Below are 22,316 nucleotides of genomic sequence, written 5' to 3'. Positions count from 1 at the left end.
GTTTTATACTTCTCGTCTGATGGGTCGTTCTTCCTGAGCTCCAATCCGATTTCTTTCAGAATATTAAATTATTGAATTAGTACTACAACGATAAATAATCTAAAATCAATATTTTATAAATAATAAATTTTATAAGTAACGAATTTATAATTAACGAATTTTAATAAAAAGTATAATTTCGAATTTTAATGAAAATATTATTATTAAACGAAATTTTAATTGAAATATATTTATATATTTCATAAATCAATTTACATGAAAATATTATATAACTTCGGTTTTTGCTAAATCAAGCTAGTAATTTATTTTATTAAAATCGATAATTAAACCTGAAAATAATAAACCATTTTATTAGTAAATAATTATATAATAAGAATATTAAACATACAAAATAATAAATTAGAAAATCTGAAAATACAATTAGCTTTTAACTAGCCCAATTGGAATATGGCCCAACTTATTATGGGTTTTGAAATGAAATAAAAACCAACCAAAATTTGGTTTTGGTTTCTGGAAGGGAGACACGACAGGGGAGGGAGGAGAGCACGAGGAACAAGGCACGAGAAGAAGGGAGGAGGGAGGTGGCGGTTGGGCTGGGTTGCGTCAGTTAATGCGATGGTGAGAGTGGAGGCTGGGCGGCGGCACGGTGGTCAAAGGAAGAGAGAGTGGGGTGCGAATCGAGGGAGGAAGCGGGGGAGGTTAAGAGGCGTCTTTGGTTGTTTTGGGCGGAGGCAGGGCGGTGGAGGTTGGATGGGCGGCGCAGAAGGGTTGCGCCGATGGTGGTGTTGGTGATCGGTGGCGTTGGTGATCGGTGGTGGGACGTGTCGTGGGTGGTGCAGCACAACAAAGAGGAAGGGAAGACAGGGGAAGGGGGCAGGGGATGCGTGCGGTGGAAGGGAGAGGGTGAGGGTGTGTGGTGGTGATCGAAGGTGTTTATGGTGGTGGTCGAGCAGTGGTGGTAATCGATGGTGGTCACGGTGGTCGCTGTGGTGGTGGTGGGTGATGGTCCGAATCAGAGAAACAAGGGAAGGATAATTTGAAATTGGTTTTTATTCTGATTTTTGGTGATTCAATTTACTGAATTTGAAATGGACTTTGTAGATGAAGAAGAGGAGGAGCAAAATTTTGATTTTGCTTTGTACGTGAACTAAATTCAGGGAAAGGAAGAAGGAAGGAAGGAAGAATTTAACTTCTTCTTCTGGTTCACGTGAGGAGCAGGAAAGGAAAAGAAAATGGGATTTTGTTCTTGAGGGTATTTTGGTCATTTCACAAGATTAGGCAATATTTCTGAAAATTGGTTTCTATTTTAGAAATTGAATTAAATAAAAATGTATAATTAAAACCAAGCTTAAAATCATCCTTTATAAAATATCATCAACGAAAACAAATTTAGTTTCCGAATAAAATAAGAGCGTTTCGAAATTACTAAAAATCCGAAATCAATTACGAAATAACTAATATTTAAAAAGTAGTTTAAGCTCGTAAATTTGGAATCAAATCATAGAATCTGAAAAATAATAAATCGTGTAACAATATTTAAAAATTCAAGCGGAATAAGATTTCGTTAATTAAAATAAGGTTCGAGATTAGGATTTTAAAAGATTTTAACTAAATAAAAAAAATTAAGCATAATTAATCGAGTTTTAAAAATCCGGGGTATTACATGTTGTTAAAGCTATGAAATAAAAATCCTCAAATTATCAACAAAAAATCAATGAAACCCAAGATTTTCAGGAACTTGTTCAAATGAATCCACTCAAATTTGTAATCCACAACCGTAACATGAATTATTTTTTCTCAATTTGATTCTCTCAAGAACATCAACAAAGGAATTAAAGAGTTTCATTAATTTTGTTCATTTTTTGGGAACCGATGTAGATCATAGATTTCATTTATTTATTTTTTGAAAAAATTATTTAATTATAAATTATTAATATTAAATTAAAAAGTCAGAAAAATCAATGGTTTTGATTAGTCAATTTTATTCAATGGTTAAGATTGATTGGATTATGGTGGCCACCATTTTATTGTGGCTATTGTAAAATCATCCAAAATTAGAAAACTAACAAAAAAAAACTATAAACTACTTTTTTGTGGTATCTAAATGTATATTTTTATTTTCAGTTTACTGAAATTTTTGGTGTTTACTACCGTAAAAATACACCACTTTTGTATTAATCATCTTATGAAAGTCTTTTTTTCAAATTTACTACCTTAGAGTATGATTGTGTTTGGTATCTACGAGGGGGTCGAAAAGTGGTGCAATATCCAGATGCACAACCATTCTTTTATCAAGAATCCGTACTGTAGTTGATTCTCATCTATTCTCTCATATGTCGCTGCAATCGATTAAAGGAAGGTAGATTATCCTGCCTTTACTGGTTAATGGAGCCATCAAGCAGTTTTAGCCTATGTATAGGAAAAAAAATGATAAAACTCTTCCTTTGTGATACAAGAGTACCATAGATGCTTGATCTACAGAGGCTCAAGTATTTGATCACAATAACAATTGTTTCCCTTGTGATCTTGAATGGAAATCGCCCAACATACATCCATAGATAGAGTAGAGCTTGGCTTCGGGGGTAAAGTTACTAATACGGGGAATGTCCAGTATCAACTCTGGTGGTCTTTACAAGTCCGATACTTGTGTCACATATTAACTTATGGACATGTGTTACACTACATTGCTAGTCTGAATTAATTTTAATGCACAGATAAAATTAAATAAGACTAAACAATAGGCCTAATAGGTTCTTTAGATTGATTTAAGGTACCTAGCAATATCATATTTGTCCAGAGATTATCTTATTAGGCGTTATAATTAATCAAATTAGGTGAAAAATTTATAAGGGTGACGAAAGAAATATAGAGTTATGCACGTTACAATATAGTTTATGTTAAATTATAACTAAACTAAATAGAAAGGAATTACTACTTTTTTTGGATCAAATTATGGGAAGGCCGGGTAGGTCATATGTGCTTGCTTCGTGCCAGGGCCGACAATTTGAAAATTTTGGCCCGACATGAAACAAGTAGGCTTGACTTAGGTTGGGAATGTTAAGCTCAAGGCATGCAGGCTTGAACCAAAACACTTGACACCCACAACCATCTTTATAGATAGTATTTTTCTCTCTAGAAAACATGCTAGCTTAAAAAAAAAGGCTTGACGTAGGTTGGGCCAGTTAAGCTCAAGGCATCCGGGCTTGACCCGAAACACAACTTGACACCCACAACCATCTTTATATACTTCCTCCAATCCGGAAATATCGCACCATTTATTTTTTACATATTCGCACTACGACTTTGGCCATTTTTTGTGATTTGTACGTAATGAAATTTTATTCATGTGGGGCCATGTTAGATTCGTATCGATATATATTTTCTAAATATTAATTTTTATAATTTTTACTTAGACACGATTTGAGATATGAAGAGTCAAAGTAATGGTTAAACGACTAAAAGTAAACCATGGTGCGATATTTCCGGAACATAGGAAGTATAGTACTTTTCTCTCTAAAAAACATGCTTATGTACGTACATGATTTAAGTGTACCGGAGAGGTCCGGGAAGGATCCTATAAAAACTTAATCATGTACCGAAGAGGTCCGGGAAGGCTCCTATGAAAACTTGTATGACGGGAAATAAAAGCACGGGTATTCCTCTATAACGTATTAGGTGCACCCTATCACATTTCCCCTTACATGTGAAGAGAAAATGTGAGAAGGACACCACAGACATAAAAATACCTTGGGTATACCATGCACCTGGGTGCACCTAATAATTTTCAGTTTTCCTCAACCCTAAAGTAACCAAATTGTATCGATCAAAAGAAAATAAAACAACAATATAGTGGTAAAACAAACTATAATCCCTACCATTCATAGAAAGTCTTTCGTCATAATGGCTTGCGGAAAATTTGGACACAAGTAACATTTAAATAATATAAACTGATTAAATATAAAGGAGAAGTGTAAAAGAAAGTCTGAAAATGTACTTTTTCACCGTAACGGGGAACGGGGTGTGGGGAAAAAAGAGGGGGGGAACATTCACTACGACAGAAAATTGCTTTTAATAGCGCTTAATAATGCTTTTAACAGCGCTTCTTGAAGCGTTGTTGATGGCTCCACTATTAAAAGTAAAAGGTACTTTTAATAGCGCTTTTGAAAAGCGCTGTCATATGTAATATTAGGATAATTCAAATGTTTTTTTCATAGTACTTTATAAGCGCTATTAAAGAAACGCTGTTAAAGGTTTAACGCCAATTTTTAAATTATTTTCTAATAGCAGATGTATATGAAGCGCTATCAAAGTTATTATTTTCTAATTTTTTATATATATTTATAATATACCGGAAAAATATTTCATTTTTTGCCATAAAATAACACCATATATTGAAGAATAGTAAATAGTTGAGAATTAATTTCCAAACCTCAATTAAAAGAAATTTTGCAATTGTCACCCTAATAAAACCGATTACATAGATCTAAAATAAAATTCTAAACATTAAACTACGTAAAATACATTAATTAATAGTCTTATGTTTATTGGTTCATTCAACATAACCTAGCTATTATAAAATTGTTGAACAACATGGTGCACCATTCGGTTCTTACTTCGTCAATTTGCTCTTTGTCATAACTTGGAAACTGACAATCTGAAAAGTAAAACAACGGGGTATAAGAATTCATACATATATATAAGGGAAAAAACCAAAAGAATTAGTATTACCATAAACAATAAGTGCCATACATGAAGAAAAAAAATTGAACTTCACATTATAGGAATAGTTTATGATGCTGTTGGAAATTGGAAAAGTGCTCTAAAGAGAAACAAAAAATAAGACAATACCATTAATTAATTAATTATCATATAAAATTAGAGAGCACTTTAAACTAAATTATGTTAGTGCAGACTTTATTTAGGGCTGGTACTTGATATATAGATCATTATCCCTCAATAACACCATGTGGGGATAATGCCACAGGATCATGTACAAGTTTTCATTGTTACGAGTATGTTCAATACAAGATCCTTTATACTAGAGTAGTACAATTCCTGTACAACTCCCATGACACGATGTGCGACATACAAACACCTTATAGAACTTTGATGATATTGAATTCAGATTTATGTTACATGTCTTTAAAGAAGAGAAAGAGAAGCTCACAGTTGTATAATCTGTCACTGTAATTGAGGTTCAACTTAATATCAGGCACTTTAAATTTGATTATTATTCTAGTAATATTGGAATGCATTTACATGTTATGTGGGATTTCAAGATCCAAAGCTGGTTAACATTTTTTTAAGTTTCCATTAAACACACTAATTAGGTGTTAAATCTTTCATATTTAAGAATTGTTCCTGGAACTCTTATTAGACCTCACTCTAAAAGCTTGCAAGTTTTGATTGTTGAGGTTAGGGATCGTTTCGTGGGATGGGTGTTAATTGAACACAATGCTGAGTGTGATAATTCATTGAGTGAATGGTACTATGAGGGAAAAGATAGAGTATGATGACTAGGAACTTATCGAGGTTAGAATGGCATGAGCACATAGCGCTACAGGCAGTCAATGCTTGACAGAAGGAAATCTTGTTAGACACGAACCTGCATATTCTCACCAAGTTCAATAGAAAAGTACCCTAGAAATTGAGGGACCTAAAGAAATAAATGGAACAGATTGTTGACGATATTTGAGGAACCAGATTAGAACCCCCTAATGAAGAAAGACTATTAAAATTCAGATGAAGCAAAAGAAGATGCTGAGTAGAGAGTGAGGAAGAAAAAATCTAGGGCGAGGTACTTTTCATTCAATGAGAGTTGTAATGAGGTTCTTAGAGTTGTGTGTAGGCTTAAATTTCACTTCACAAAAGGTTTCAAACAAGCAATATTGACGTATTCAATTCAGAAGCCTAAGGACCTAATGCATTTAAAGATTGATAAGAAGAAATCCATTTAGGCCGGGCCTGTTGCAGATGTGATATTATTACGACTCTAAGGTTCCTACTCTTCCTAGGGCCTGGCTAATTAAATAATTGCAGCCAGTTCATGATTTCATTCATGTGTGAGGACCTTTTTACGCATATTGATAACAGAAAATTAAGTACATATACTTGGAGACTGATGGCACTGTTCTTCTAGATTTTAAAGTCACAATTCCACCTCTGCAATTATTAAAGCAATGTGCATGTGATTAACAAGATTTCCTGATATAATCATAATTACTACAAGAACTCCTATAAAATCTGTTACTGCTACATTTGTTCTTTTTGTAACTGGGACAAGTATTTTCAAACAGAGCGAATACAGTACAGAACTGGAGAAATCAGTTCTGGTGGCTGGTCCTCATATGTTCTTTGGCAAACCTATGATTGTTAAACCTTGGACAGCAAGTTTTAATTTCCAGGAGGAAATATTGAGGGTAGTACCAGTGTGGATTAGGTTGCCTAACTTACCATTGAGCTGTTGGGGGGGTGATTCATTGAGCAGAATAGGGAGTTTGCTTGGAGATCCTCTATATGCTGATGAATGTACTTCTAAACAGCAAAGAATTTCATTTGCTCGAATTCTTATTGAGGTGGATGTAACTGGTGACTTGCCTAAATCTGTGCAGATTCAGGACCCTATGGGTAACATTGTTAAACAGGTGGTTGAGTTTGAATGGCTACCTCCTTATTGCCAGAAGTGTAAGATTGTGGGGCATGACTGTACTCAGACAAGAGTCAATACCACAAGATTTAGGCCAGCTGCTGTTCAGAGAAAGAAGGTTGTGAAGGTGTGGAAACCTAAAGCAGTGCAACCAAATGTTGAACCACAAACTACTGATGAGTTGACTGCTAATGATGCTATACAAGAGGATGATGGGGAGAATGGAGAGTTATCTGTTTATGATAAGCCTTTTACTCCAATTGCTCCAGTGCTTGATGAAGGGTGGAGAGTTGTTTCAAGGAGAAGAAGAGATATTAGAACTCCAGCTCAGACTGTGGGGCTTGCTGAAGTCGATTTGAATGGGGAGGAATTGGTTGCTGGTAGTGATGGAGTGGAATTCCCAATTGATCCACCATGAATATTAGTACCTGGAATGTGAGGGGATTGAATGATCCCATTAAAGTAGTTGAAATAAAAAAGTTTTTAGCTAGTAATAACATTAGTGTTGTAGCTTTGTTAGAAACTAAAGTTCAGGAGAAGAATAGTTGTAAAATTCAGAAGAAAATAGGGGTTGGGTGGCAGTGGATTATGAATTATGAGCACTCTCCTAGGGGAAGGATATGGATTGGTTGGAAGCATGCATTGGTGTCAGTTCAGCTTATCCAAAAAACTAAATTTTGTGTTCACTGTCATGTTGCTACTAAGAATGGATTGTTTGATGCTTTATTTTCAGCTGTGTATGGTTTGCACTCTGTTGATACTAGAAGACCAATGTGGAGAGAGATCACTGCTTTCAGTAGTACTGTTAATTGTCCTTGGCTTGTCATGGGGGATTTCAATGCAGTTTTATTAGCTGCTGATAGAGTAAATGGCAATGCAGTTACAGAAGGGGAAACTAAGGATTTTGATAGTTGTATGGATGCTGCAGGGTTGGCTGAGCTTAAGAGTTGTGGGAGTTACTATTCTTGGAGCAATAAGGGGCAAGGTAACTTGAGAATCTGTTCCAGAATAGATAGGGCCATTGCTAATGCTTTGTGGCATTCTAAGTTTGTTGATGCTGTGGTGGATTATTTGCCTCCAGGAATATCTGATCACTCACCTCTGGTTATGTCTTGCAATATTCATATGGGAGGGGGGGAGTAGACCCTTTAAATTTTTTAACTATATGGCTGATCATGTTCTGTTCCTTGATGTAGTTAAAAAGGGATGGGATGTGTCCTGTCCAAGGGGTGGAGCCATGTTCAAGGTGTGGACTAAGCTGAAAGCAGTAAAACAAGGATTGAAGGAGTTACATCATAAAGATTTTGCTAAGCTTGATGAGAGAATTGAGGGGTTAAGGGCTGATTTGGGTCAAATTCAGATCCAGTTAGCTTCTTGCCCTACTGATAGTAATGTGCAACAAAGTGAGAGGGATTGTAGTGAGACTCTTAAGAAGTTTTTGCATATTCAGGAGAGTGCATATAGACAGAAAGTAAGAATTCAGTGGTTGCAAGTAGGAGATTCTAACTCTAAATTCTTTTTTAGTGCAATGAAGGAGAGGATAGCTAGGAATAGCATTGATATTTTGTATGATGATTCTGGGAAGAAGCTCAGCACTACTCAGGAAATTCAGGAAGAAGTTAGCTCTTTTTATAAGAAGTTGATTGGTACTGCAGCTAGCTCATTGATGGGTGTGGATGTTGGAGTGGTTAGGAAAGGGAAGCAGCTATCTGCTGCTGATGCAGAAATGTTGGTGGTTCCTGTTTCAGATGCAGAAATTGATGCAGCTATCAAAGGCATTGATATCAATAAAGCCCCTGGGCTTGATGGTTTCAATAGTTTGTTCTTTCTTAAAGCTTGAGAGATTGTGAAAGCAGATGTTTATGAAGCAGTAAGAGAGTTTTTCAGAACTGGGGTGATGTTAAAGCAAGTGAACAACACTTCAGTTACTTTGGTTCCTAAGATTCAGAATGCCTCTTGTGTGAAGGATTTTAGGCCAATTGCTTGCTGCTCAGTTGTTTACAAAATTATCTCCAAAATTCTTACTGCTAGAATGCAAGGTGTTATTGGTACAGTGGTAAATTGTTCTCAATCTGGTTTCATCCCTGGTAGATCCATTTCTGATAATATTTTGCTGGCTTGTGAGTTGGTGAAGTGCTATTCTAGAAAACATGTTTCTCCTAGGTGTATGATCAAGGTGGATCTGAAAAAAGCCTATGATTCTTTAGAGTGGCCTTTCTTGAAAACCATGCTTTCAGAGCTAGGATTCCCTATGAAGTTTGTGAATTGGGTGATGCAGTGCCTCTATTCTGTTTCTTATTCCATTCTGATAAATGGTTGTCCCACTAAACCAATTCCTGCAAAGAAAGGGTTGAGACAAGGTGATCCCATTTCACCTTATTTGTTTGCTTTGGGTATGGAATATCTGTCAAGGTGTCTTGCTGCTCTTGCTGAAGATACTAACTTCTCTTATCATCCTAGATGCAAAAAGTTGGATCTCACTCATATGATGTTTGCTGATGATTTGTTGATGTTCTCCAGAGCTGATGAGGGTGCTGTGAAAGCTCTTTTTGATGCTTTTACCAAGTTTTCTTTGGCTTCTGGTTTGGAAGCTAATTTGAACAAAAGTGAAGTTTATTTGGCAGGTGTTTCTGATCAAGTTGCTTCCAGTATTGTTAGCTCAATTGGGGTTCCTAAGGGTTCTTTCCCTTTCAGATACTTGGGTGTCCCTCTTACAACTAGGAAGCTCTCCTTCACAGACTGTAAGCCTCTCATTGATAGAACTGTTGCTAGAATCAAGAGCTGGACTTCTAAGTTCCTTTCCTATGCAGGTAGGCTGCAACTGGTGAAATCTGTACTTTTTGGTATTCAGCTCTACTGGTGTCAGATTTTTGTTATGCCTAAAAAGGTGATGAAGGAGATTCAGAGAATTTGTAGATGTTTCTTGTGGACTGGTGCTGATGCAGATTCTAGGAAAGCTTCTATCTCTTGGGAGCAATTGTGTTTCCCTAAGAGTTGTGGAGGGTGGAATCTTAAGGATCTAACTGTGTGGAATAAAGCAGCAGTTTTGAAACACTGTTGGGCTTTAGCTTTGAAGCAGGATAGGCTTTGGGTGAGGTGGATTCATGCTTATTACATTCAGCATAGAGACTTCTGGACTATGCCAATTCCTAATGGTTTAACTTGGTCATTAAGGAAAATTTGGCATAATAGAGAAGTATTTCTGCAGGCAAATGGAGTGGATCAGTTTGTGCAAGCTGGTAAATTCAGAATTCAGAAAATGTACAAGTTTCTTCATTCAGTTGGAGCTCAGGTGGGATGGAAGAGATTGATTTGTAATAGCCATGCTAGTCCAAAGAGCACCTTCATTGTGTGGCTAGCAGTGCAGAACAGACTTGCTACAAAAGACAGATTGATAAGATGGCAGCTGAATATTGATGGTATTTGTGGTCTGTGTCAGGTGGAAAATGAAAACTTGGAGCACCTTTTCTTCTCTTGCTCCTATTCTCAGGAGATTTGGAAGCAGGTTCTGCTTTCTTTAGGTGTGAATAGAACTGTGTTGCCTTGGCATGAGGAAGTTCAGATTGCAGTGAAGAAAAGCAGAAGCACACAGAAGCAAGCTTGCAAGTATAGTATAGCTTTCATTGAGTCTGTTTATTGTATTTGGTTGCAAAGAAATGCTAAGGTCTTTAGGGATCATGTTGATCCAGTTAAGACTGTTGTTAGCAACATTATGTTTAATGTTGAGTGTAGATGTCAGTAGTAGCCTCTGTGCTCATTTGCTAGCTTGTGTTGGTTAGCTAGGTGCTTGGTTGTGTCTGTTGGACAGTTGGTGTTTTCAGAGTTTGTTAACACTCTGATTACTTGGTAAATAAAGCTCATTATTATTTGCCAAAAAAAAAAAAAAAACAGTACAGAACTGGAAATGTCCTGGCTTTCTATCCAAAACAGCACTGCTTGTTTCATTATTCATAAACCAGATTATTGGCAGTTAACCAGATTATTGGCAGTTAACCAGATTTTGGTGTAATTAAAAGCATGATCAAAACTCGGTACACGGAAGAAAATCATCACAATTTGGCTTCTACACCATGTTTAGTCAACAAGATTTATACTCGAGATTACCTGATCACTAGGCTCAGCCTGCAAGAGACTAAAAGCATCATGGACTCTCCCCCTTCCAGGAGACTGTGTCAAATTCCACTGGTATGGATGCATTGATGGCTCGATCCAATCTTAGTTTTCTCACTCATGTCAATATCTACATCACAGCATATCTCTTCGGTGGTGGACTGTGAGCATGAGTTTGGATGGATGCCATCTAAACACGCATAATGCCAAGAATATCGCGAATTGAAAAAATCGATCAATACAGAAAAACAGTCGAAGATCTACAAAAAAAAAAACAAAAAAAAAAACTGTATTTTCAATCAAACAATAAAAAAACAATTACATTAAAACTGTCGCCGATTAAAAGGAGCTTTATAAAATAATCATAATCAATTCGATAATCAATCAAACACCTACAAAAACCCTAGAAAAACATCAAGCAAATTCTCCTGCAATTGAAATCCAGAAAACGAAAAAATTCATAATCAAATCGAAAAATAATCAACAAAATCAAGGAAAGGGAGACGTAATTAATTAAATCAAACAAAAAATGCGAGATATAAACTTAGGTTAAGCATGGATCGGCCATGAAAATGTGGTTAATACAAGAGAGATATTGTGGTTATACCAATAAAAAAAACCACTTGAGATGAAGCGTGTTGTCGGCATTGTAGGGCGTTCAAATAGTTACTCCGATTGGAAATCTTGAGAGGTTGAGGCTTGAGAGTACATAAAAGGGTTTGGGTGGGGGGCGTAGAAGAAAACGGGAGAAAGAGAACCCAGTTTTTTTGTTTTCAATTTTTCTTATGTTTTAACTTAATTTTTATTTTTAATAGATTTTAATAGCGGTTTATTGCGAAGCACTATAATAATTATAGGATATGACAACGCTTATCTTATAAGCTCTATAATATGTTGTATTTAATGTTTTTAATAGGGAAAGAGGAAAAAACGCTATTAAAAGAACGCTATTAAATGTCATTTCTGTACTAGTGATTGATGGGAAAGTTTCGCCAATTTGTTGGTGAAAAAACACAGAAAAGTTGGAGGGAAAGTTGGAGCGAAATGTTAGGCGTTTCAGAATTGCGGTTCCTGGAGAGGAGAGAGAAAGAAAGCAAGATCAGGGTTCTTCGGCAAGAGAGAGAAAGAAAACAAGAAGAACAAGAAGAAGGGTTGGTACGAACTATCCCATAACTGCTTGAATTCGTCGGTAGTAGTCCCGGAATATTTAATTTATTGAAAATTTTGTAAATTTTTATAATTGATGTTTGTACTGAATTTCCGATAGTTTGACAAATTTATTTGGAGTTACTAGGTAGATTGATGTTTCTGTTCAATTCTAGAACATTAATAGAAATGAAATTAGTACTTCATAGAAATATAATTGGAAATTCATAGAGTACTAATTCAAATATAACAATTTATTCATAATTGGAAAGTTATCGATTTATTTAATACAAAATATATTAAATTGGCACTTCACAAGTACCAATGGCTTAAAAGAAACAAAAGTTGATATTGTATGTGTACCACTGACTTACTCCGTATTTATTTAAGGGATACACTTGTTTTTTTCGGTCATATTTATTTAAGAGATACACTTGTCATTTTTAGTAACTTATGAACCCCACCATCTAATTAAATAATACATCTAATTTACCTATGACTCACCATCTTAGTAAACAAATAATTTCAGAAACCCACCCCATCTCCCACACCCCAAAATGACATGGTCCCCACTTGTTTACTTAATAAAATATTTACCCAACCCCCACTTGCTTTATTATTTTATTTCATTTAATTCTTATTCTTAATACTCATGCCCGGGCGCCCGGCCAAGTGTATCCCTTAAATAAATACAGAGGAAGTAAGACAATATTATCTATGAGTGAAAATATTCGTTCAATGTGATACTACTTTTGTAATTTAGTACCTTAGAACTACCTTTTGACGTAGGTTGGTATTTCATTAGTACCATACCTTTAAATAACATTTAAATTTTATACCATGTATATGTTATGTTATGATACATATGAATAAACATAAATCATGCGGAAAAACCATAAAGCCAGGAAACATATTATTAACACATAATCATTTAGCATAATTTAGATGCATACACTTTGTAGCGTGCCCTCCCTAGCTGCGCCCGAACCGAACAAGAACAAGTCTTTAGGACTCCAAGTGTCGTCCCTCCGTAGATAGTCCACAGCACGTCCGGATCCGCCTTAAGCTTGACCAACTAGAATCGCCCTTAAGGTACTATAAATTTTCAGCTATTGTAGGCAATGATGTGACTGAATTTTTGCTCTCAAAAATCACTTTGAATACTTGAATTGTTGTATCTATAAATTGTGACCCTAGGCACCTATTTATAGAGATATGGAAAAGGATTTGTAATCCTACTAGGATATGGATTTATTAATTAGAATCCTTTTAGAACTCTAAATAATAAATTTAATCTATTAGGATTAGGATTAAATCAATGCACGAATTCCGATAGGATTAGGATTCGTTACGAACACGAGTGTTGCACGACCACGAGCATCACACCACCCGCGCAGGCCTTACGGCCCACACGAGCAGTCGCTGCTCGCAGCCCACGAGCACCAGCCCGCGCGCGTACCATGGCTCTGCTGGGCCTGGCGAGGCTCTGGCAGCTCCGTGTTTGGGCGCTTGCCTTGCTGGGCGCGGGCCTGGCTTCGTGTTGGGCCTTCTTCTAGCAAGCCTCGTCCGATGCTAATTCGTACGATGCGCTTCCGATTAAATTCCCGATTTCGGAATTCATTTCCGATACGAACAATATTTAATATTTCCGATTCCGGAATTAATTTCCGTTTCGAACAAATATTTAATATTTCCGTTTCCGGAATTATTTTCCGATTCCGATAATATTTCCGATTCTGACAATATTTCGTTTCCGGCAATATTTCCGATTCCGGTAATATTTCCATTTCCAATAATATTTTCCAATACGTACCATGTTTCCGTTTTCGGCAACATTTACGACTTGGATAATATTTATATTTCCGATACGATCCATATTTCCGTTTCTGGCAATATCATCGTTTCCGGAGTATTCACTTACTTGCCTTTGACGATCTCAGCTCCCACTGAAACCAAGATCCGTCGATTCCGAATATCCATAGATAGAGTATTTAATGCCATTAAATACTTGATCCGTTTACGTACTATTTGTGTGACCCTACGGGTTCAGTCAAGAGTAAGTTGTGGATTAATATCATTAATTCCACTTGAACTGAAGCGGCCTCTAGCTAGGCATTCAGCTCACTTGATCTCACTGAATTATTAACTTGTTAATCAATACTGAACCGCATTTATTAGACTTAACATTAAATGCATACTTGGACCAAGGGCATTATTTCCTTCAGTCTCCCACTTGTCCTTAGGGACAAGTGTGCATTTCCTAACTCCTTTGTCGCTCGATGCTTTCTCTTGAACATAAGGTAAGAGTTGTCATCCTTATTATGTCCAGAGGTGTTTCTCGGTTTCAGAGTTCAACTGATCAAATAAACAGATAATCATAGCCTATGATTCATCTGAGCACGGCCATGCATTTCACAGTTTCTAGCTCTCCGAGCGGCCTTGTACAACTTTTAGCATCTCATCCCGATTTATGGGAGGACAATCCCAATCTTGCGATCTTGAGATTAGACTTTGTTTGATAGGTGATTACTTGAGCGTTGCCTTTATAGCCTCCTTTTACGGTGCGACGGTTGGTCAACGTCAAAGTAACCAGTTCTCAAACAAGTAATCTCAAATCACTCAGGTATTGAGGATTTAGTGTCTAATAATTTTAATGAAATTTACTTATGACAGATTTTCATCTCTTACAGTAAAGTTTCATAGGCCTGTCTGATACTAGTCTTCCCAAAATAAGTATCTATGCAAATGATTACTACATTGCCATGTCCACATAGTTCAAGAAACATAACTACTAGTCATCTTGCATTCCAGTCGTCTAACGTTTTCTATGCGTCCAATTTTATAGAAAACTCCGACCAGGGACCTTTTTCAACTTTGACATTCAAGTTCACTTGATAGACATTTCTTAGTCACAGGACTGGTCCTGACAGTCTATCTTGAATATATCGTCAAATTGAAGGGACTCATCATTTAATAAACCACAAATTAAATGGAAAAATGAATTCTATTCATTTATGTGAATGATTAACCATTACTGTTTTACAAAGAATTAAACTCTAAAACTTTAAAACATTAAACGAGGACATTAAAGCCATTCTCCAATATGCTTGATTCCCATAGCTGTAGTGTGCAAGTTGTGCTTCGCCTGTGGCAGAGGTTTAGTCAATGGATCTGAGATGTTGTCATCAGTTCCAATTTTGCTTATCTCGACTTCTTTTCTTTCAACGAACTCTCGTAGAAGGTGAAATCTACGAAGTACATGCTTGACTCTTTGGTGGTGTCTAAGCTCCTTTGCCTGTGCAATAGCTCCGTTATTATCACAATATAGGGCTATTGGTCCTTAATGGAGGGGACTACACCAAGTTTACCTATGAACTTCCTTAGCCATATAGCTTCCTTTGCTGCTTCATGTGCAGCAATGTACTCCGCTTCAGTTGTAGAATCCGCAATGGTGCTTTGCTTAGCACTTTTCCAGCTTACTGCACCTCCGTTGAGGCAGAAGACAAACCCAGACTGTGATCTGAAATCATCCTTGTCGGTTTGGAAGCTTGCGTCCGTATAGCCTTTAACAATTAATTCATCATCTCCACCATAGACCAGGAAGTCATCTTTGTGCCTTTTCAGGTACTTCAGAATGTTCTTGGCAGCAGTCCAATGTGCCTCTCCTGGGTCTGACTGTGTGAGGGGGTCGAAAAAGCACGAGGCTAATGCGTGACCTCGTCCCTCGTGGGTGTGACGATTCTTTTTATTCAATCAAGTGTAATTGGATTTCCTGTGAGTATACACCCAATTGACTAGTAATATAGGAGTCGCCATTCAGTTTTTAACGACAATGAGAAAAACTGACAAAACCCGGTTATCGTGACATAAAGGGAGTGCAATTATGTTTGACCACGACGGCCGTAGATTCCCTTGTGATCTCTGGTGTGGGGATCTCTCAACATACACCCGCAAGGTAGAGATTGAGGGTTCGGGGGATTGTAACTACCGAGAGGATTACTTCGCTCGTCGATAACTCCAGAGGCAGGATATCCTTACTAGCTCAGCATAAATAATTGAAGGGACATGCGTTAACTATTAAACTAATCTGAGTTGATTTTAGCAATATGCAACATATAATACTAATTCGATCGTGATTATCTGATTTAAATAGCATTAAGGGACCTAGCATGATAATCCGATTTCCCAAAAATATCATATTTGTTAGGCGTGATAGAACAATCAGATTTAGTTAGTTTAACAGTTCATAAAAAGGGCGAGGAAAGCAGTTAAATCATCGAAAAGGGACACATTACGACACACCCTTGAGAGGTGCGTCATGGTTCTCAGAAAACTAACCACTTTGACTTTGATATTTCTCCTTTTTATTTAACGAATCTCAAATTATGGGACAGGATACGTTCTGTTTGATTTATGGATCGATTGCGACAGAACGCGTGAACAGTTTTGCAGCGAGAGGCTTAGGCTAAGGGTTGGAGTCAATACTCAGAATATAATTATGTGTTGTGTGTGTTCCTTTCACGTCGAATTTAGGGGTCTATTTGATACTCGTGTGGGAAGACCTGTTGATGCTGATAAATTAAGGTTGTTGGCTTCCAGCAAAGGTTTAGATGCTGATGTTGTGACCTACAACATATTAGTTGCTGGAACGGAATTTCTGTTAGTGAAAATAATGATGTGGCTCCCTCACCATAGAGCTTTGACAACTGTCACTACTCATCATCATTGATGATAGACCTTCAATGCGGCAAACTTTCTAAATAATGTGATTTCTTCTATCCATGTTGGTTTTAACAATTAGGAGTGGATTAACTAGTTTCTGGTTAGCAAATATATATTGTAATTGACTATTTCTTCACAATTTGACAGGAGAACCCTTTAACATGTTCTCATCTAGTATGAAGAAAGGGATTGCACAACAAGTGACATTGGAACAAATTTCTGAAGGTCTCGGTGAGCTGCCAGCCTACTTTTCTGTAAGGCTCAATACTCATCAGGGGATAACTGATGGTCTGTTCAAGCAATAATATTACACAGTGCTACAGTGGGTACTTTTGTGATTTATTATATGCACAAGTAGTTTATATCTTGAGAGTTGATCAGAAAGTTGCCTATGACAATAATGTTATGTGAGACTATAGTTCATCAGTGAACCTGACAGATTGTTTGTTGGCTAGTCCTGTTGCAACATATCAATCATATTCTGCTTAGTTGTGATGCAAAATGGTTCTTCTTGGTCAAGGAAGTTTGGGTTGCGTTGGAATTGTAGTTTTATTTTCAAAGGGGGGGGGGGGGGTAATATAAGTGTAAATTATGTTTTCCTTGGTAAATTGGTGACGCAATATGTCAATAGCAGGTTGTTAGGCTTCTTTAAAGTTCAGTTGAATGGTTACTATTAGCCCCAAATCTATCTCTAACTATACATTTCTAGTCTAATCTCACCAGAAATGATAATTAGGGATATAATTTCTAATTGGCATGCAGATGTCGAGAGTGAGCAGATCAAAGATAGTGGGATGCCTTGGTTGTGGTTCAGTCATACAATCCCAGACCTAAAGTTCCGCATAGCAGTATCTCAATAAGTGATTTGGACCTTTGCTTATCCAAAGCATTGCTGCTGCTCAAAACTCTGGTAATATATTTCAACCTGTGAGAGCTATTCGGGATTGCCGGATCAGCAGTATAGTAGCATTTTTCGGAATTAGAAACCACATTCATTGTTGATGTTATTAATCATATTATTAGTAATATATGACCATTTTATGATGGCTATGATATGATCTTGAGATTAAAAGATCTGCACCCTCGTCTTAGTGCATTGGCTATCACGTTTACTGTCAACACTCTAGATCTTTGTCGCAATGAAATCAACATTGTAATCTATCCTACTTTACTGTCGTGCTAATATCACTGACTCACCACCACTAGTTGAATGGCACCGTGACTTTGTTACTTCAGTTACTCAAAACCAGCTGAATGTTGTGTTAATTATCTTTGGATGAGATGAAACCTTTTAGTATTCGTTATCTGGAGTCCTAGAGCTCACTTGTAGCCAGTAAGCAACTAGTTTATTTGTTATAATCTTCTGATCATATCTATAACTTTCCCCTTCCATCGTTCTGATTCATAGTGTTTGTCATTTGTGATTAATCGTTCTCCTGTCAGGAAATTTCTTTTTTGAATTATATTTATTCCGTTGATGAGCGTCGGCAAAGCCTCATTTATGCACTTAGTTAAGTTTAGTATGTCTGCTAGCCTGAGGTTCTGAGTCCACTTGAAGTCCTGATTATTTTCTGTTATAATCTGTGACTAACTACGAATACTTCTGTAAACTACTTGAGCAGCCTCAATCCAAATGCCACGTGTCGGGTATCAAGATGGATCAGTCGATCAGATCGAGCAATTTGGTATTCTATTGAGCGTCTTTTGCGAAAATATTCCTCGATATATGGCATTAAGATTTACGTGTATGTCTCTCTAAATCCATTCCCAGTTCCTCTTTCTTGCAGTCAGCTGTGTTTTTTCCTGAGCTTGTATTGTAAACCTTTCCCTCCTCTGATTCTGTACAGGTATTATTGCAGGAATCCTTCACGATAGTGAAATGTATTTCCAGTCAGTGCCTGAATGTAGTATTTCCGGTCAGTGCAATATAAGAATGATGAATCTCAATGGTCAGATTTGGATTTGTATCTTGAAGAGCCGGTCTTACCACAGATGTAGAACTTCAGTGTGTTGCACTGGTGGGAAGAAAACGGGTTCAAGTATCCTCAGCTTTCTTGGATGGCTCGCAACTTCCTGGCCATTCCTTTGTCTGTTGTGACTCACTGTGATGCATACTACACTGAGCGAAGGGAAGCTAATTGGAGATTGTTGTCTTTGAAACCTGAACTGATGAATGCCTTGAAGTGCACTGGGAGCTGGAAATTTGGTTATGTAAGAAGTAATATAAGGTACATATGCTGAATAAACTTGTACTACGTACTACGGAGTAGACATTATTTCTAACTGAACATCCCTCTCGAATTTTTCTTGCTGATGCAGCTGCTCCGAGGCTCAATTGAACTTTTATGCGGCCGTTATGAGATCATGAGTAGAGCTAGGACTCGGAGTTTTGAAGTATAGTATGCTGTATTATCATGGTTATTGTGGGAGAGTGCAGGTAGAGAATGATCAGAGTCTTCTGGTTTATGGAACTTTTAAGTTATTTTCTTGACAATGTGAACTATAGGTGGAAGTAAGGACTTTTGTTGATTTTCTTTTTAATTGGTCGGAAATCAACTACTTGTATCTATTTAGCTGACGTTTTTTGCATCGGCATTGTTGAGAATGATATGGCTTGCCAATGTTAGTTGATATTGAAGCTTATTTTTGGTATAATTGTAATGTAATCGACTTTTATATTTACAATTATATACTATTCAATTTAATTATATATATAATTGGATACTTTTTAATGTGATGTATGGAGGTTCATTAGTGGCGTGGTCCAATTGTATAATATATGTAGCCGAGAATTGGTTATATAACAAATCTAGATCAAGTACGTGCGGCTCATTTATATGCCATGTGCGGCTCATTTTAATACTTGTGCTGCCCATTTCTAAGTCAAGTGCGGGTTTAATTCCAAAATTGGATGCACCAAATTTGTCAAGTGCGGGCTCATTTTCAAAATTGGCAGCACCAAATTTGTCAAATGCGGGCTCATATTCCAAAATTGGCAGCAATAAATTAGTCAAGTGCGGGCTCATTTTTCAAATTGGCAGCACTTGAAACATCAAGTGCTGCCAATATTTTGGCAGCACTTGAGAAACATCAAGTGCGGGCAGTCCATGTGCTGCACATGTAAAAGCCCGCACTAAACCCCTTAAAATGAGCCCGCACTTGAGGTTTTTTCCTCTAGTGCATGTTTGATATTGAGAACGAGCATGTTATTATTATTATTGAATCTATGTGAACGGGCATGTTATTAATTGAATTATGCTTTGTAGATTCTATTGAACTATCATGTTATGGACTTTTATAATTGTTGAATTATGTCAAGCATGTTGTTCAAGTTGGTTTGCATGTATGAGTAGTGCGCATGCAAGTTGTTATTATTATGCTATAGTACAGGATGTCTAGCATAATTATTGAGCCGGCCGAATATTGCCAGTGAGCAATATATATTCTACCAAGGGGTAGAATATGTTAGGGAGTGTATGTGAATTGAATTAAGGACTATTCGTGCTAAGGGCACACCCCGCTTGTTAATAGGCAATCTCGGGTTATCTCAAACAGTGTTTTTGAGAAGGAACAATGGGAGTAATTTCACTTGAGTCTATGTTTGATCACAAGTCCTAAAGAAGTAAAATAAGAAGAGTCATTGTTGAATTGTTTAATTGTTTGTATGTTGTGTCTTGAATAGAGTCTTGAGTCGCCTTGAACATAATATACTAATTAACGTAAAGTGTAACCCAAAAGAGCTTCAAAACTCTTGGAACGTATATACCTTGAGTATGAAAAATGGGGGGAGTCTTGCCGGAAAACTTGTACTCCTAGAATGATACAAGACGTTGTTTCATTCTCTTTTATGCCGTTGTGCATTGGAATTCCTGTCGGTATGGCCCAACTGTCGGTAGTAGTCCGACTTATTTTGGTGTATGGTTGGCTCCCATCACCCTTTCTTTCCTTTTGAGGATACTTTACTTTACCCATTCGAAGCTACTTTTTATTTAATCTGTGAGTCAAGAGTCGTGTCAAGTGTCGAGTCTTGTCTCCGCGTTTATATGTTTATTATATGGCTTTTGCATGTGGATTATCTAATTTGTCGAGTGAAGCATGTTAGGATAGAATATTATTCTAGCTTGTTCGTACTCATCTTTCGCTGACTTCGTGCTTCATGTCTTCTGGTCATGACCTTTGCCTTAATGACCCTATGATGATCCATCAATTGCATTTGCGTTGTTGGGGAGTAGAATTTTAATAAAGCAGGTTGTAGAGATAACTTGCGGGAGAAGTTATCATGGGATTCGAGTGGAGAGTTTTATTCTTCCGTAATTATAAACTCTATATTTTATTTATAGTCATGACTAATACTATCTACAGTTAATGGATTTTTAAATGATTTAATAATTTGGATTTGGGCCTCAACGGTTCCAACTTGTTTTAATTACCATTAACTATTTATTTAATGTGTTTTGAAAGTTAGTTAATTCCGCTGCGTAATTCTGGTAAATAGCCTTAGCCGTTATCACGGTGGCGGTAATATCTTGGTAATTCCTGTGTTTTAAGTTGGAAAATGTTTTATAAAAAGCAAGGATTTATTAGGGTGTTACAAAGGTGAACTAAATAAATAGGGCATAAGAGGAGAAAGAGATGAATTGGCCTGTTGGGGACAAAAAAAATTTAATTCTTTAAAATAAACGGATATTTCATGAAATACCCCCGAATTTTGGCGTAATTCACCAAATGTCCCTCGACTTTCAGAAATTCACCAAATGTCCTTCACAAATGACTTAATACCCAAAATACCTTTACTAATAACACGTCGTTAGTCCTCCGTTAACTTAATTTTCAAATTCACCAAATACCCCTATTTGAATACTTATATCACCAAATACCCTTATTCTGAAACTTAATTCACCAAATACCCATAACTTAAAATTACCCATTTTGATGCTCAACGACTATTTTTCGTGTTTGAAAAGTAGGCGTTGCTTATTGTTTGCTTATAAAAACCCTTTTTCTGACTGTTTATTGTAGTTTTCCTTTTTTTTTCCTTTTCAATTTCATATAATTTTTGTCATGGGTTTTCTTTCAAATCATCACCCACACCCAATGAGTCCACATATGTAAGAGTCCCAAACAAATTATGTTATTGTGGGAGAAAGTTTGTCATCCGAATCTCTGATACAACACTCAATCTGAAGCTCCGATACAACACTAAAACAAAAAATACCCCTATAAACACCTCAAAACGCCGCAACTCGATCTTCAAGAAAATAGCTACTGCTTTTGTACCTTTTTCTTTATGTGACCATGTAATTATATTTACCACGCAATCGGAATTACTTCAGCTTCACTCACATAAGATTTCATTGAAAAGATATTTTTCTTTTGGCATTTTTCTCAGCTAAGGTGCGTTATCTTTACTTGATGCGGCCTAAACATATTGGATACATAATTGGTAACTTGAGAGCAGTGTTTATAAGCTAGAGTGAAAAATCTTTCTCACTTTTCAAAGGTTAAAGACTAAGAGAGAGAAAATATCAACTTTATTATTTACTATGGATCAAAAGTTTAAAAAGAAAATTGAAAATTTATAAAAACGCCGTCTGTGGGGATCGAACCCACGACCACGTGGTTAAAAGCCACGCGCTCTACCACTGAGCTAAGAAGGCTGTTTATGAAATACGAACTACGGATACACATTCTT

General features: G+C 36.7%; 1 protein-coding gene, 1 long non-coding RNA gene and 1 other non-coding gene across 4 annotated transcripts; 2 read left to right on the top strand and 1 right to left on the bottom strand.

Moving 5' to 3' along the window:
* Nucleotides 1-7,811: 7,811 nt before the first annotated feature.
* On the top strand, nucleotides 7,812-8,486 carry LOC130465488 (uncharacterized). Its single transcript, XM_056834263.1, has one exon. It carries the CDS (start codon nucleotides 7,812-7,814, stop codon nucleotides 8,484-8,486), a length of 675 nt encoding a protein of 224 aa, XP_056690241.1.
* An 8,010-nt stretch (nucleotides 8,487-16,496) lies between these two features.
* LOC110787111 (uncharacterized) lies at nucleotides 16,497-19,326 on the top strand. 2 transcript variants are annotated; one of them, XR_002533027.2, is made up of 6 exons: nucleotides 16,497-16,667; nucleotides 16,772-16,878; nucleotides 17,387-17,534; nucleotides 18,247-18,369; nucleotides 18,472-18,852; nucleotides 18,944-19,326. It is a non-coding gene; the product is annotated as an uncharacterized lncRNA (long non-coding RNA). The 2 variants fall into 2 exon arrangements; XR_008926000.1 differs by lacking the exons at nucleotides 16,497-16,667; nucleotides 16,772-16,878; nucleotides 17,387-17,534 and having other exon boundaries at nucleotides 18,146-18,369; nucleotides 18,944-19,324.
* A 2,883-nt stretch (nucleotides 19,327-22,209) lies between these two features.
* TRNAK-UUU (transfer RNA lysine (anticodon UUU)) lies at nucleotides 22,210-22,281 on the bottom strand. Its single transcript has one exon. It is a non-coding gene; the product is annotated as a tRNA-Lys (tRNA).
* Between the last annotated feature and the right edge of the window lie 35 nt (nucleotides 22,282-22,316).

The sequence above is a fragment of the Spinacia oleracea genome, chromosome 1 (assembly GCF_020520425.1).
Source record: "Spinacia oleracea cultivar Varoflay chromosome 1, BTI_SOV_V1, whole genome shotgun sequence".
NCBI classification, from domain to species: Eukaryota; Viridiplantae; Streptophyta; class Magnoliopsida; order Caryophyllales; family Amaranthaceae; genus Spinacia; species Spinacia oleracea.
Note: the sequence above shows the minus strand (reverse complement) of the source record. Positions and strands in the feature narration are given on the sequence as shown.

Bases quoted from the DNA above. Each gene is read 5' to 3' on its own strand.
- LOC130465488 (XM_056834263.1), top strand. From the start codon at position 7,812: ATGGCTGATCATGTTCTGTTCCTTGATGTAGTTAAAAAGGGATGGGAT.